The 16,445-nt window shown below is 39.9% G+C and overlaps 1 protein-coding gene across 2 annotated transcripts in view; it reads right to left on the bottom strand.

Moving 5' to 3' along the window:
• Positions 1 to 9,035, bottom strand: part of SPART (spartin) — a 37,913-nt gene extending 28,878 nt beyond the window's left edge. The window contains exons 1-2 of one of the 2 annotated variants that reach the window (XM_023519274.1): positions 8,941 to 9,035; positions 1,608 to 2,419 (exon numbers count right to left, since the gene is read on the bottom strand). In XM_023519274.1, the coding sequence (XP_023375042.1) occupies positions 1,608 to 2,417 (810 nt within the window). In that variant the 5' untranslated portion in view covers positions 2,418 to 2,419; positions 8,941 to 9,035. Of the gene's footprint in view, positions 1 to 1,607; positions 2,420 to 8,632; positions 8,719 to 8,940 lie in introns of those variants that run through there. The other variant, XM_003800125.3, reaches the window with a different exon arrangement.
• Positions 9,036 to 16,445: the final 7,410 nt, after the last annotated feature.

Here is a 16,445-nt window from a genome sequence, read left to right as displayed (position 1 = left end):
TCATGCTCACAGCAACCTCCAACTCCTGGGCTCAAGCGAGTCTCTTGCCTCAGCCTCCCAAGTAGCTGGGACCACAGGTGCCCACCACAACACCTGGCCATTTTTTGGTTGCAGCCATCGTTGTTTGGCGGGCCCGGGCTGGGGATTTGAACCCGCCACCTTAGGTGTACGTGGCTAGCGCCTTAGCCGCTTGAGCCACAGGCGCCGAGCCATGACCTGGTTCTTAACAGCCATGGAGAGGTAGTGATCCATGGCATGGGGGTTGGGGACTGCAAGTCATTTGAATGGCTGAGTGCATGTAACCAGCTGCAGTGTTTCTGACATTTACTACCTGTACTTCCAGTTGCTGAGGCCCCAAAGATTTTTTAATTCCACTATTATAATCCAAATATTAAGAGATCAGCAGAAATTGCTATAGCTTTTATCAGCCTCCTGCCCCAAGCTCAATCAATAAGCATATCCCTTTTCACCTTAAGGTTTCTTCCCCCTAAAATAACGTGCAGAATTCACAATATTCTTCCTGTCCAGTAGCAAATCTTTCCTCTGAGCAATGCCCTTCAAGTAACTCCTTCACACATTCCTAGTAAGCCTCTGTCTTTAAACAACTTTCAAACTGACTCCAGGTAAAAACTGCGTAAGAACTGACAGTAGAGTGCACCATAAGAGAAAGTGAATATGGATAGCCAGTGCTGTAACTAAACCACATCATCTGGACTTGGGACAAAACCACCTGCTTTGCTTCAAATAGTGATCCTCTTCAATGCAAATTGCTTTGTTACACTCAATATATAATGAGTCCTCTTTTCAAGAACTCACCTCCCCAAATTTACGTTCAACCTTCTAAAACCAGATCTGTCACTGGATCAGCACCTTCAGCATACCTCACTAACTCCACAGGCATGGCCTGATGCCAACCTTTATTCAATGCCCGTCTTTACTCCTGGACTGAAAGTATCATCACAGTCCACTTTCAGACCAGGGCTTCTCTTAACATAATTGAGATTTGGGGCTGAATGAATTTTGTGCTAATGAGAGCTGTCCTGCATAGATGCTTGGCAACATCCCTGCCCTCTATTCACTATGCCAGTAGCAATCAATCTCCTGTTGTGATAACCAAAAATGACTCCAGACATTGCCAAGTGTTCCTGGGGTGGGGGAGGGTGGTGGTGCAAAACTGCCCTGATTGAGAACTACTGTTCTGGATGGTGGGATGGGTCTAGGTCAGTTTAGACTCTCAGCTGGGTCATCACAGTATTTGTGGATATTTATAGTTAAATGTCCACATGAATTACATAAATCCTTTTTAAAATTAAAGTTATTAGGTTTCTTCAGAGAAAGGATTTAAAATTTTAGCACGAACACTGATCTCCCTCGGGTTCTATCATCACAAATTTAACACCAAAGTAAGACTTTATATGTTAAAAAAAAAAAAAGAATGTAAAATACTAATAAACACAAACATAGATGTTTAAGATTTATCAATTCCATTGAATCTATTTAAAAAGTTATCTTTTCCACTTATTATAATGGGCACATAGATAGTAACAAATACAAACGACATATTCTACACATATTTCAAATTACATTTACATTTTCTTTTGGCTTACCTGAAGAAATCCAGGAGGACGGTTTAGAACTGTATCAAGAGAATTATCCAAGAACCTCACAATTCGAAGGTACCCAGGATATGAAGGTGCACTAACCTCCCCTGCAGGATTTACAAAAAAAATCTGTACTCCATTTGGAATTAAAATCAACTCATCTGCATCTAGCCCTAAAGTCTCAAGAGGAGGTGGCTGAGAATGATTCTGATAAAAGTCTTCTCCAACTGATGAAAACTCCCCAGACTCTGTTCCATAGGATACAGTGTAGTGACCCTCAGCAGCCTGAGGAGTGTAAGCAGGAGGTGCTTCTGCTGGACAGCTTTGAGATGGTAAGGATAGAGAAGCAGGTGCAGCCACTGCCCCTGCACTTGTAACTGGAGTATTTCCATTTATTTCAGTGTGCTGAGGTGGTGAACTAAGCAACTGTGGTTCTGGTGACTTTTCATGTGTGTTTTTAGGTGGAAATTCTGGATATAACTTGGGCACATCCTGAAGATCATTCCGCAAGGAAGTAGCAAGACCCTTCTCTAGGATTTCCAGCCTGGTGCGCACATTCTGTAGTGTCTCCTTCATCTTCTGCTGCATCTGTCTAGCAGATTCCCACCCAGGGCCTGTGTGCTCAGGGTCTGTCGATGAAATGCTGATTCCTCTGAGCAAGTGCCCTATTCCCTGCTTGTAATAGTTCTTTGCTTCTTCCTTCTGACCTAATTCATCTGTATTCAGTCCTTTATTAACAAATATAAAGGCCTTCTTGTATGCTTCTCTGATAATCTTAATTTCAGCAGGTTCTCCATTTTGTGGCTCTTGCTCCATTTCTGCAAAACAAGAAAGACTGTCTTTAATTATCTTGTTAGGTATTTGTTTACTTATTTATAATCCATCTCTCCTACTTAAATATATTTCAAGAAAACAGAAGTCTTGCTTGTTTCTGCTTTGTTCACCATGGTATCTAAGCCTATTAGCTCTGTCGTACATAAAGTATAAATATTTAATATGTATTTGATGAATAAATAAATAAAAAGAAATATTTTGGTCCTAAATCTCTTATTAATAAAACAAGATAATAAATAAGACCACATCTATTAAATAATTTTCTCATTTCAGATTTTTTTTTTTTTTTAAAGATAGTCTTACTCTGTTGCCCTGGGTAGAATGCCTTGGCATCATCTAAGTTTACAGCAACCTCAGTTTCTTGGGCTCAAGAGATCCTCTTCCCTCAGCCTCACAAATAGCTGGGACCATAGGCACCTGCCACCACATCTAGCTAGTTTTTCTATTTTTAGTAGAGATGGGGTCTTGCTCTTGCTCTGGCTGGTCTTGAACTCCTGAGCTCAGGCAATCCGCCCTCCTTGGCCTCCTAGAGTCCTAGGATTATAGGCATGAGCCACCAAGCCTGGCCGCTTTCAGATTCTTATAATAAAACAGTTTCCTATCATGTATCAATCCTTATGGGGTTGAAACAAGAGTCTCGTTCAAAATTCATTAAATAGAAACCCAGATTATATATATAGCTAATAAAAAATTTACTGATTTACACGCCAGAGAGGACAAAAATGAGAAAAAAAGGGTCGATGAAACTTTAACTTATCTAACTTTCATTTAAAGATAGCAGGTCACTCACTGGCAATTAGCCCTGTTTCCTCTCCAAACCCCACTAAAATGACTTTAGAAAGATTTTTAGAAAGGTATAACCACTTTTCTTAAAGAGAAAAAGACAAGGCACCTCATAAGAGGATATTTTAATATCATGGGAAAATAGGTTCAACACACACCATTCCTCACTAAAATCCATAGTGATAGCAACTATACAGTTATCAGATGGCTAAAATTTAAAAGACTGACCCATATTAGTGAAGACAATAACTGGAACACTTATATTTTTATGGTGAAAGCTGAAAAATGGTACAAGCATTTTAGAAAACTGGCGATTTCTACTAAAGTTAAACATTAATCTACTCAATGACCTAGCAATCCCACTAGAAGGTATATAAACAGCAAATATGGATGCATATGTGCGCCAAAAATATGTACAGCAATGTTCACGGCAACTTGTATCATTACAATGCCTCACTTTTCCACAGACCCTGATCCCTTTTTCCTTCAGAAACTGTGGCATAGATATTCTACTCTCTATCTCCCTTAGGGCACAAGGAAGCTCAGAGTTAGAAAGCAAAATGACAGCAGAGGCTGACTAGGCCTTCATGAGCTGATGGGGAACTTGGCCAGCATCAAGCTCATCCTGCTGACTTGAACAGGGCCTTGAACACCCACTTCTATGCTGTGTGCTCTAGGACACCACCATCACCTGGCGCCATTTATAGGTGCTTAACTTAGGCGGGACACACTATGTTGGGTGTGTATCTCATTAAATCCTTACAAACAATTCTTGAGGCATTATGTTTATTAGTACTTTAGAGAGAAGAAAACTCAGGTTTGAAGGCGTTAACTGTTTTAGATCACTTGTTTCTTAAAAGATCCTGGAGATAGGATTTTTATATTTTCAGAAGGTCAGGACAACAAAGAAGAATGTACAACAGAGATCCGCTATGTGGCCCACAATGCCTATACATACTACCTGAAAAGAAAGTTTATGAAATCCCGCCCTAGATTACTGAATTAAATAGTCTAATTCAGTGATTTCCAAAACAAATCCTCTAAATCAGGGTTTCTCGGCCTTGGCATGGCTGACATTTTGGCCTGGTGAATTCTTTGTTAATAGCTTCTCTGATCTCTGTCCACTGGATGGCAATAGCAGCATACTCCACATTCTAAGCCCGGTTGCAACAACCAAAAATGTCTCCAGACACTGCCAAATGTACTTTGAGTAACAGTATCATCCTCAGCTGAAAATCACTGCTCGAAATGGTCTTCCAACTTGAGGATGTGGATGGCTTGAGCCACATGAAATCTATAATGGAACATGCACCAACATGAGCAAGTTTAAGAAAAAGACTCCCAAAGCTTTTACTTCATTGGAACTCCTCATTAAAACCAATCTGCCTGGGATCATGCCTATAGTTTGGTATGCTGGTTTTTCTCTCCCAGGAAAGGAGCCTTTCCTGTGTTATAAAATAAAGGCATACCTCTCACCCATTCCCAGTCTTATATGGTGCACTTTCCCACAATGGAAAAGCCTCCCTACACCCAAACAATAAGTCAAAGATATCAAAGAACCTTTTCAATTTAAGCACAACTCTTCATTATCTATCTCATTAAGACATACATTGCCAGACTTATTACTTGCCAAAATCAACCAGGTATTTATGCAGTTCTGATCGACTATGACTACTTGCAAAAACTCAATTCAAAAGAAAGACTGTAACTCCTAGAATCATAGTCATGGAAATTTTTAAAACTTAGTTTCAATATATATACTTTATTAAAATTAAAAACACATATGACAGAGATTAATAAAATTTTTCAAGCACAAAAATACACTACGTTAAGATAACATATTTGAGGCTGAGGGGTGATAAAAATGGAAGTAAAATTTCAAGACAAAGGAACTGTATGAAATACAATGTATTTTAAAAATTGATAGCGAAAGATATAAAACAGCAAAGATATTATACCTTTTTGTATACAATTAAAATACTGAAGATAACCCCAAGGGGAATCACAGCAACAGCAAAGATAAATAAATAGGACTTGATTAAAACTTCTGCACAGCCAAGGAAACAATCAACAGAGCAAACAGACAACCTATAGAATGGGAGAAAATATTTGCATGTTCTGCATCAATAAATGGCTAACAGCCAGATCTATAAAGAATGCAAGCAAATCAAGAAAAAAGTCAAACAACCAATTAAAAAGAGGGCAAAAAATTAAAAGAGGGCAAAAGACAGAAGCTTTTCAAAAGAAGACTAATGGTCAATAAACACAGAAAAAGTGCTCAAAGTCAATTATCACGAAATGCAAATCAAAACCACAATGAGATATCACCTAACCCCAGTGAGAATGGCTTTTATCAAAAAGCCCCAAAATAAAAGGTGCTAGTATGGATGAGGAGAGAAAGGAAAACTTAACTATATACATTGTTGGTGGGATGCAAGCTAGTACAACCTCTAAGGGTAACAGTATGGAATTTCCTCAAAGAACTAAAAGCATATGTACGGTCTGATCCAGCAATCTCACTATTTACCCAAAGAAAAAAAGCCACTTTAGCAAAAAGACACTTGCACTCGAATGTTTATTGAAGCAGAATTCACAAATGGCAAAGATGTGGAAACAGTCTAAGTGCCAGTCAGCTCATGAATGGCTTGGAAAAATGTGGTGTGGGGCAGCACCTGTGGCTCAAGGAGTAGGGTGCTGGCCCCATATGCTGAGGGTGGAGGGTTCAAACCCAGCCCCAGTCAAAAAAACTGCCAAAAAAAAAAAAATCAAAAAAAGAAAAAATGTAGTATACATATACACCATGGAGTGCTTCTCAGCCATTAAAGAAAAAACAAACCCTTGAACTGAAAAAATCATTCTCCTTTGTATCACAAGAATAGAAACCCAAATACCATAGGAACTCACTATTGAACTGAAACTAAGCATCAGCACTCATCCACACAGATGGAAGTAAAACTCAATGGAAATCAAGAAATGAGGGGGGAAAAGGAGATGGGCAAAGGCAACCTAATGGGGACAATATACACTATCTGGGTCATAGGCATACCTGTAACTTTGACCCAACCAGTACAAAAGCAATCCATGTAACCAAAACACTGGTACCCCTATAATATTCTGAAATTTAAAAAATTCATAAATAAAACTTTACAAATACCCATTTTATATTAAAATGTCAGTACCACAAGGGAAAATGCATCCTTTTCAACTACCTAAAAATATGATGTAAAATACTGTATGTCAACCTTAAAAGTGGGCAAGAGGGACAATTTTACAAAAATTATTTTGGGGGTTGACAAGTAAATTAAAAGCACTGTGTTAAACCCACTTACCATAATGAAAGATAAAATGCGTATGATCTCTGGCCCTTAGAAGCACCATAATTCACCCTCTTACTAAGTTCTATCTATGTATGTGTTTGGCACTCTTAAGGTTTATCTAGACCTCATAGGAGGTTAATATGTGATTTAGAAAATGTTTTACAAACATTGAGCAACTTGTCCAAGGACAGAACTAGTAAATGGTAGGGTCAGAATGAAATTAATACATGGCTCAAAAGACAGATGTCAAGAAAATTAGATGAAATCTTTGCAAAGCCAAAGCTCCTAGTATGCTTACAGGTCAGAAGAGTGAAGAAGGGATGAGTAAAGTTGGAGTGTTGCATGGTAGAAAGACACACAGTTGAGCCTTAAAGCACAGGGAGCATCTGAAGGTGGACGGCGTAACAGAAGAACCCTAGATAGAAGCAATATTTACCTTGGGTATAACCTTATTTCAAAGCTTATTTTACATATAGTGTAATGAAGGTACGATGAAAGCTTTCCTAAATAAAGTGTCACTGGAACAAATGAGTTGGCCACTGAGAAAGAAGGGTGTGTGTGTGGCCAGCAACTGTAACTCCACAGGGCTGCTGGTATCACCTTCCTGTTGCGTCTTAATCTTGAAGACAGAAATTCAGCAAGAAAAGCCTGGAAATCTGGCAGGTGAAAAGTAGGTCTCATGGCCACTCTATCATGGGGAATCATAACATATGGAAAAAAGTTTATGTTAAAATACCTTATTTTTATTTTGTGACTGGGATTTGCCACATTCTCAGCAGTGTGAGAAAACACATTTCACAGAGACAGGAACGGTGGAATGGTGACTTTAAAATAATGCCTATCATGTTCCTAAGCACAATTAAGTACTATCTAGTGTCTTGAAAAAATAAAAACCATTCTTGCATGATTTCAATGTTTTTATTTTCAAAGTTGAAAAGAGAAATTTTTTGAAATGTCAATCTGAAGTATTTAAATAAACAGTACCAGTATAATAGTCTTAAATCACAAACCAAAACCTGTTTCTAGATACCAAGGGTACACTTAAGTTACAAAACATGTATTTCAAACGTAACTATATGTATGTGCATACATTTTTTTAAATAGAAGAAAAAGAGAAAAGAAAATCGTAAACAAAATACTCAGCAAGTCAGCTGAATCTGAGGATCGTGGAACAGTCAACAGCAGAAGCACTCGTTAGGGAAAGCACATACGACAGCGTTTTCAGAAAGTGCCACGGTGAGAAGCAGATCGCAAAGACCAACTACCAAATTTAGTCTCTTTCTATGAAGGAACGCGAATGAGAAAAAGAATTCCATTTACAGTCGGGGACTTTCATTTATTACCTTTTCTTCGGCTTCTAAAAATTTCAAAGAAAAACTGTGAAGTTCCGAAATACCTTGAGGCTATTACTTCAGAGCTACCAACCATCTCAACAATCTCTTACCAGAAACTCATTCCATACGGTACTACTAGAGCAGTTCGTTCCAACTGGGTCAACCCCACATTAACGCAATAATGCCGCGTCACGAAACTGCGCGTTCCAAACGAAACTTTTTTCAGACACAGAATTCGGACGAGCTCAATCCCTAGAAAACACTGCTAAAAGTATTCGAGAGAGCAGAATGACGCGCTACCCAACCCACCGTGACCGCAGCTGGTTGCGGGCCTTTTCGCACAGACTGCGGGTGCCATAGACGCAGGGGGTGGGGAAAGCGGATAGTCCCAGCGATTTTGGAAACCAGAACAAACCCCGGGGATGGGGGGAGAAAGACTAGTCCACGGAGATGCTCCAAAGATCGACCGCACTGGGCAAGGGGACAGGAGGGACGCGCTCCCCATCCCAATAGTAAATGGGTGTGGGCTGAAGGGTCTGGAAACAAGACCTAGGTTAACTAGGAACAACTTCTCAAACTCTCCTGTCTCGACATAGCTCCCTTCAACCCAAGCTCCACCTCCGAAACTGGGACGTGGACCGGGGCCCTTTCCCCCGTCGCCACCCGTCCCGGACCCCCCAGTTCCCCGAGTCCGCGGGGCCCCCAGGCAGCCCACCCAGGGAGCCGCGCAGGCGGGAACTACTGCCTGCTGCCGCCGCCCCACCTGTGCCCTGCGCAGCTCGGGGCGCTTCGGCGTCACCCCGAGGGTTCCCAGCCCGGCCGCTACCACCGCCGCCCCGCAGGGCGGGCTCCCTCACTCTCTCGGCTCTGCTCCGGGTGCGCAGCGCCCGCCCGCCGGCCGCTCTCGAGCGTTCCAGGCCGCGCGCTCCGGAGCGCGCCACGTCACGCGCGGCCCCGGCTCTCGCGACTGCGCAGAGGCGCGCCGCCGCGGCTCGCCTTCCGTGAGCGCCTAGGGCGCGGTCCTCACGGACTCGCCCTGGCCCACGCGGCCTACGTTCTGTCTTCTCTGACCTTCTAAATGGTGTAGGGGAGGACGTCAGTCCACTTCGAACCCGGAAGTCACCGTAAAACTCTATAGAGGATGAAAAGGAGCGATGGAAGAAGGCCTGAGTCAGCGGCTTAGCGCGGACCCCTACCAGGGCCTCCGTGGCCTGCGCCTGCGCAACTTTTTCTCTCTTGTGAGATCCGAGGCCCCAGAAGGGGAGAGAACGTGGGCAGGGAGAGCCTGTGGCCGGTAGAGGGCGCCCTGGGCACAATGCACGAAGGAGAACAAAGGCTGATTCTCCCCTTAGCTCTGCTGGAGCTAACCTTTGTGACAACTGTACTGTGTCCATTGGACAATTGGCCTCCAAAGTCCGCTTACAGGATGTGTTTTAAGTTTCAGTGGTGTGTGTGTTTGAAGTCTGTATGTCTGTATCCATATGGTGAAAAAATGTTAAATGGCCTATAGCCATTTAGGATTATGAACAGCTAAAAGGGGATAATCAAAGGGAACATATTTTACTTTTCTCTAGAAGTTCTTCAAAATTACTAAAATTCTATAGATGATAGATTTATATTGTTGAACAAGCCTACCTTTAAAGAAAATAAAACTTTGTGTAGTGCCCTGAGCATTTAAGACCAGTTAAATGACTTGTCTAAGGATTGCATGACGTGTTCCAGAGGAATTTTTACTCTTCTCAATCGAAAGTAGTTAATGATGGGGATTATTGGACTGGGAGTGAGTCTTAAATTCGAAATTGGGAGCCATATGGTAATTCCCTCAAGTCTCAGAAAGGTAGATCTTCCCAGACAATAAAAGCTTTAGGGAGAAATACATTAACACAGTGCTTTCAAGAAATTTTGCTTTTAGGTGGCGCCTGTGGCTCAAAGGAGTAGGGTGCCGGCCCCATATAGCGGCTGTGGTGGGTTCAAACCTGGCCCCAGCCAAAAAAAAGAAAAACTGCAAGAAGTTTTGCTTTTTGTGCCCTCTGAAAGAAGCTGCTCCAAACTGACTGGGTACCTTCCCCCATATTTTTCTATTGACTGTCAAAATTTTTTATTTGACTTAAGTAGTTGTAAAAGATACAATTACTGTTTTATTGTAAATTGACATTTTAAAATGAAACAGTTGCATAACTCTTGTAAATGTAGCCAATGGAACCTAAATACCAGACAATTTTATATCCACCATCAAGTTTTTTTTTTGTTTGTTTGTTTATTTTGCAGTTTTTGGCCAGGGTTGGTTTTGAACCCACCACCTCCAGCATATGGGGCTGGGCACTGTCATTCTTTGAGCCACCAGGCACTGTCCTTCTGCCATCAACTTTTAAAACCACATGAACAAGCTTTTCTTTAACAGGAAATTTTACATCATTCCTTTTTTTCTTGAACATATTTCCATTCCATGTAGTGAAATTTTATCTCAATATAACTTTTTTCTTAAAAATATTTTATTGATCACTAATAAGTCCACATAAAAACATAAATTTGAATATAATTTTAAACAATTTTTAGTAGCCAAAAAGATTTAAATGCTTAAAAAATTTAAGTTTCTATACCCCAAATCATTATATATATAAAACCCTATGAATTTACTGTAAAGCTACCAAAACTAATACGTGAGTTCCTCAAGGTTGTAGGACAAAATATCAAAGTACAAAAATCATTACTAATTTTATAAATGAGCAATAAACACTTTGAAAATGAAATTAAGAATTACATTCACAATACTATCAAAAAGAATATTTAGGAATAAATTTTACAAAATAAGTGTAAGACTGACACTGAAAACTATACAATATTGCTGAAAGAATCTGAAGACCTAAATAAATGGGAAACCATTCTGTGTTCATGGATTGAAAGATTTAATATTATTAAGATGGCAAAGTGAGGTCAGACAATAAGTTTGTGAATGAATCCTCGGAAAAGTGCTATATACCTCATTACTGAATATCTCTATGGTCACCTAAGTACTCCCCTCGTGAAGCTATGCTGATGCCTGTGCCTGGTCCACCCTTCATGGCAATTTTGGAACTCTTTTACCAGAATGGTCATCAGAGCTGTCATATGAAAGTCGTAGGAAAAAGTGCTGCATAGCTTGCTGCTGAATGTCAATATAGTCACCAGATGGCCAAGGTGATATTCAGCAATGAGGTATGTAACACTTTTTCTAGGATAAGTTCACAAATTTAATTGTCAGATCTCATGTTCCTCAGATGGATCTACAGACTTAACACAATCCCTGTCAAAATCCAACGTGACTTTTTGCAGAAATTAGCAAATTATAAAATTTGTGAAAATATAAAAGGACCCAGAATAGGCTAAAACAATCTTTTAAAAGAAGAACAAAGTTGTAGGACTTATATATCCCAACTTCAAAAGATACTATAAAGCTACAGTAATCAAGTGAGTGTGGTACTGGCATAAAGATAGACATATGGAATAGAATTGATCAATAAACTAGAATTAAGAACCCAGAAATATTCCCTTGCATTTAAGGTTAACTAGCTTTTAGCAAGGGCACCAAGAAAATTCAATAAGGGAAAAAGTCTTTTCAACAAATGGGACAATTGTATATCCATGCAGAAAAGAGAATTTGGACACCTACATTACACTATAAACAAAAATGGATCACAGAACTGAATGTACGAGCTAAAACTATAAAACTCTTAGAAGAAAATATGAATAAATATTCATGAACATGAGTAAAGCAATGATTTCGTAGATAGGACCCAAAAAGTATAAGCATTAAAAGGAAAAATCAGCAAATTCAACTTCAACAAGATTAAAACCTTTTGCTTTTCAAAAGGTATCATTAAGAAATTGAAAATATAGCTCAGCACCTATAGTAAAGTGGTTATGGCATCAGCCACATGTACCAAGGGTGGTGGGTTTGAACCTGGCCTGGGCAAGCTAAACAACAATGACAACTGTAATAAAAAAAAAATAGCCATGAGTTGTGGTGGGCACCTGTAGTCCCAGCTACTTGGGAGGCTGAGGCAAGGGAATTGCTTAAGCCCAAGAGTTTCAGGTTGCTGTGAGCTGTGATGCGACAGCACTATACTGAGGGTGACATAGTGAGACTGTCTCAAAGAAAAAAAACAAAAAAAGGAAATTGAAAATATAATTCATAAAAGGTGAGAAAATATTTTCAAATCACTGTAGTTGACTTGTTCTAAAATATATAAAAAACTCTCAACATAATTAAAAAGATAAGTAACACAATAGAAAAAAAGAGTATAAGATTTCAATGGACATTTCTTCAAAGAAGATTTGCAAATGATCAGAAACCAGATGAAAAGATAAACAATGTCATTAGTCTTTACAGAAAAAGAAATCAAAACCATTAGGATAGAATAGTTATAATCAAAAAAACAGCAACAGCTATTGGCAAGAAGATGGAGAAACTGGATCTCTCAGTACTGGTAGGAGAAATGATGCAGCAATTTTTTGAAAAAAATATTTGGCTTTTTCTTCAAAAGTTATACCTAGATATGCCATACTAGCAATCCCCAACTGTTTTGGCACCAGGGACCACTTTCATGGAAGACAATTTTTTCATGGATGAGGGGGCCTGGGGCAGAGGATTAGATTCTCATAAGGAGTGTGCAACCTAGATCCCTCACGTGCAGTTTACAGTAGGGTTTGCACTACTGAGAGAATCTAAAGCCACCATTGATGTGACAGGAGATGGAGCCCAGCTGGTGCTATGAACAATGGGAAGCAGCTGTAAATGCAGATGAAGATTTGCTGGCTCATCCACCACTCACTTCCTGCTGTACATTGGTTCCTAACAGGCCACAGACTAGTACCAGCTGGCGGCTGGGGTTGGGGACCACAATACTATGCAACCTAGCAATTCCACTCCTAGGTGAAATTGTGTAGATGTGTTTTCATTTCTCTTCATTAGAAGAATTAAGTGATGCTGCTGTTATCAAACTCTTACTTATTGTACTTAGGTGGAAAGAATTTCTCAGCTTTTACAAGTTCTATTTTGTGTGTGTGTGTGTGTGTGTGTGTGTGTGACAGGGTTTTACTTTGTTGCTCAAGCTACAGTGCAGTGGCATCATCATAGGTCACTGCAACTTCAAACTCCTGGGCTTAAGTGATCCTCCTGCCTTAGCCTCCCAAGTAGCTGGGACTACAGATGCGTGTCACCACACCCAGCTAATGATTATATTTTGTAGCAACAGGATCTCCGTAGGCTAGTCTCGAACTCCTAGCCTCCCAAAATGCTAGGATTACAGGCATGAGCCACAGGCTGACTAGCTTTTACTGTTTAAAATTGGAATAGAATTCATGCTGACTCTTGACCTGTTTTGGAAATAGAATCCAGATGATACAAATAAAATGAATACATGTACACAAATTGTGTATTGAACACAAATTTTCATAGAGCACTGTTTAAAATAGTTGAAAAGTGAAAACAACCCAAATATCAATGAACTGATGAATGCTCTTTAAAAAACATGTGGTCTATCTATATCAGGTGTCCTCAAACTACGGCCTGCGGGCCACATGCAGCCTGCCTAGGACATTTATCCAGTCCACCAGGTGTTTTTGCCACTGCTACCTGTCCTGCTTAGCAGCCAACTTGTCCGGGGACCTGCAGTCTGGCCCTCCAACGGTCTGAGGGACAGTGAACTCACCCCCTGTTTAAAAAGTTTGAGGACTCGTGAATATGGTGGAATAGAACTTACATATACTACAACATAGATAAGGCTAAAACAGTAAGTTAAGTTTCTAGTTCACTAAACAAGTAGACAGTGATTCTCTAGGGCTGTGGTCAGTAATTGAATTGACTATAAATGGACAGGAGGTTTTTAGCAGTGCAACTCAAGTCTCTCACTTCACGTTCAGTGAACTGAGAGGCTGAGCAGGTGAATAGCTTGAGCTCACCAGTCTGAGACTAGCCTAAGCAAAAGTGAGACCCTGTCTCTACTAAAAATAGAAAAACTGAGGCAAGAGGATCGCTTGAGCCCAAGAGTTGGAGGTTGCTGTGAGCTATGACGCCACAGTACTCTACCCATGGCAACAGCTTGAGACTGTGTCTCAAAAAAACAAGCAAAAAAACATGCTCAGTGAAAGAAGCCAGGCATAAAAGAACAGATATTGTATACTTATATTTTTATGTGTAAAGACAGAAAGTAGACAGTGATTCCCTAGGGCTGGGGTCAGTAACTGAATTGACTGTAAATAGACAGGTTTTTAGAGTGATGAAAAAATTCTAAAATTAGATTGTAGTGATAGTTGTACAGCTCCATAAATATGCTAAAATTCACTGAATGGTACATTCAAGATGAGTAAATTTTTTAGTATACAAGTTATACCTAAAGCAGTTTAAAAGATTTATCATGGATTGATTATCATAATTATTTGTATTATGTAATTATTTGTATTCCATGTTTGAATAAATAGTTTTTGAACAAATATGTGTTTCTGGGAAATATGTCTTGAGGTGAAAGAGACTTCTGTATAAATAAGTTCAGACATTTGAGGATGTGTAGCATTTATTTCTAGAAAGGGACAGGATTCAGCATCAATTCTATCATTTTAATATTTATAAATGTAAAGGCTGAAACTCTGTCTACATAGAATAGAACAGAAAGGATTTTATAATAGCAGTGCGACTCAATTCTCTGAACTACTTCTAAGTTATGTGCCCCAAATCACTTCATGATATTGGTTTTTTTTGATCCAATAGATAACCATCCCATCTCTTTGAGTTAAAAAAATTGGAAATTTCTGGATGATTAAGGCGGGAGGATTGCTTGAGCCCAAGAGTTTGAGACCAGCTTGAGCAACATAGTGAGATCTTGTCTATAAAAACAAATTGGGAATCACCTGACTGCAAAAATATTTGTATTAAGTCACCATAGTATTCACATCCTCGATTTCTGGGAATGAGACAACAGGCATCCCCAAGATTCTTAATCAGTAGTGCTACATTCAAGGAGTGCCTGCACCCAACTAGCCTAGCCTAGCCCTTTCAGCCATACTTACAGGAACTGAGCTGTGCCTTAGCAACAGGTAACAGAGGTAGAAGGAGACACGCCGGTGCCCTACCTCTTTTGGAAAAGTGGCCCTCTACCACCAGCTGTGGGACAGGAAGCCCAGTGCTATTGGCTGCACTGACCTGGACTGGAGTTTCTATTTTGCTGAGCAGAGAGAGAGGGAATAGGTCTTAATTCAAATTCTGTAGACTCTTGCTGTTCTTATTGTGTTTCAGTAGATTTTTTAAAATATTTGTTCATTTGCTGTATGCCCTTAATACTATTTGCAGAGACTTAAAACATTTTTTTAAAATAATATTCACGAGTTTCTCTGGGGAATGATCTGCACAGCTCACTATAGTGTTAAGTCATAAGTGGTAATCTGGATAAGCCAGGTTTGAATGCACAGTAGGTCTAAAATCATGCTTAAATTTTTGTCTCTGGATTTTATCACGCACAACTTGACTAATTAGGTAGTCCTAAAAAAAAATTTAATTACTATTATCCTCAACAGTATCAACCTGACATGTATTACCTGGCTAACCATCAAGCTCCTTATTTGCACAGGCTCCTTCCAAGACAGCCCTGAATGTGTTCATGTGGTAATACATATCATAGCAAAATTCATAAAGAGATAAAGATTTTAGCTATATCAGTTAAATCCACTGACTTTTTCCATTTGACTCTCCTTCTTGCCCTTGGTGTTGAAATGGCTGTGGGCCTTTTGGGGAACTTGGGTAAAGAGAAGTTGAGTTGGATGTACATTTAATTTTTGTTTTATGAGGTATATTTACGTTCACAGTAGCTTCCATGTACGATTAATTTATTGCTATCCATACTGGTATACTACCGACTGCTAGCCTACTATGTCTGTTGGCATACCTAGCACCCTAACATAAGATCCAGGCCAGGCATCATCTTACTTTGAGACGGTGTCCTGCAGTGCCCAGCATCAGAAGGATGTGGCTGGAGGAGAAACAAGGTGTGAAGTGTCTGAGGCCAGAAAGTAACATGTGGGAAAACAAAAGAAAGGATTTTTTTTTTCTTTTTAGTTTTCCAATATTTCATTAGGCAATTTTTTTTTTATTGTTTCAGGTTCATTGAGGGTACAAAGAATTAGGTTACACTGATTGCATTTGTTAGGTAAAGCCCCTCTTATAATCGTGTCCCACCCCCAAGAGTTGTGCCATGCACCATAACCGTCCCATGCTCCTGCCTCCTCCCCCTCCCTCGTTCCCCTGCCCCCCCCACCTTGAATTGATTTGAGTTTTTCCCTTGTGGGAATGTATTAGATCATCTACTGGCTTCATATTAGAATTGAGTACATTGGATTCTTCTCTATTCTTGTGATGCTTTACTAAAAAGAATGTATTAGGCATTTTTTTTAAAGCAGTTTTTGCCTGGGGCTGGGTTTGAACCTGCCACCTCCAGCATATGGGGCCTTTGCCCTCCTCCTTTGAGCCACAGGTGCTGCCCATATTAGGCAATTTTTAAAACATACAGTACAGTTGAAAGAATTATACAGTAATCACCCATACATCC

This window comes from Otolemur garnettii, unplaced genomic scaffold (assembly GCF_000181295.1).
Source record: "Otolemur garnettii isolate 467f Iridium unplaced genomic scaffold, OtoGar3 scaffold00167, whole genome shotgun sequence".
Classification (NCBI taxonomy): Eukaryota; Metazoa; Chordata; class Mammalia; order Primates; family Galagidae; genus Otolemur; species Otolemur garnettii.
The sequence above is the reverse complement of the archived record's forward strand: the minus strand, read 5'-3'. Positions and strand labels throughout refer to the sequence as shown.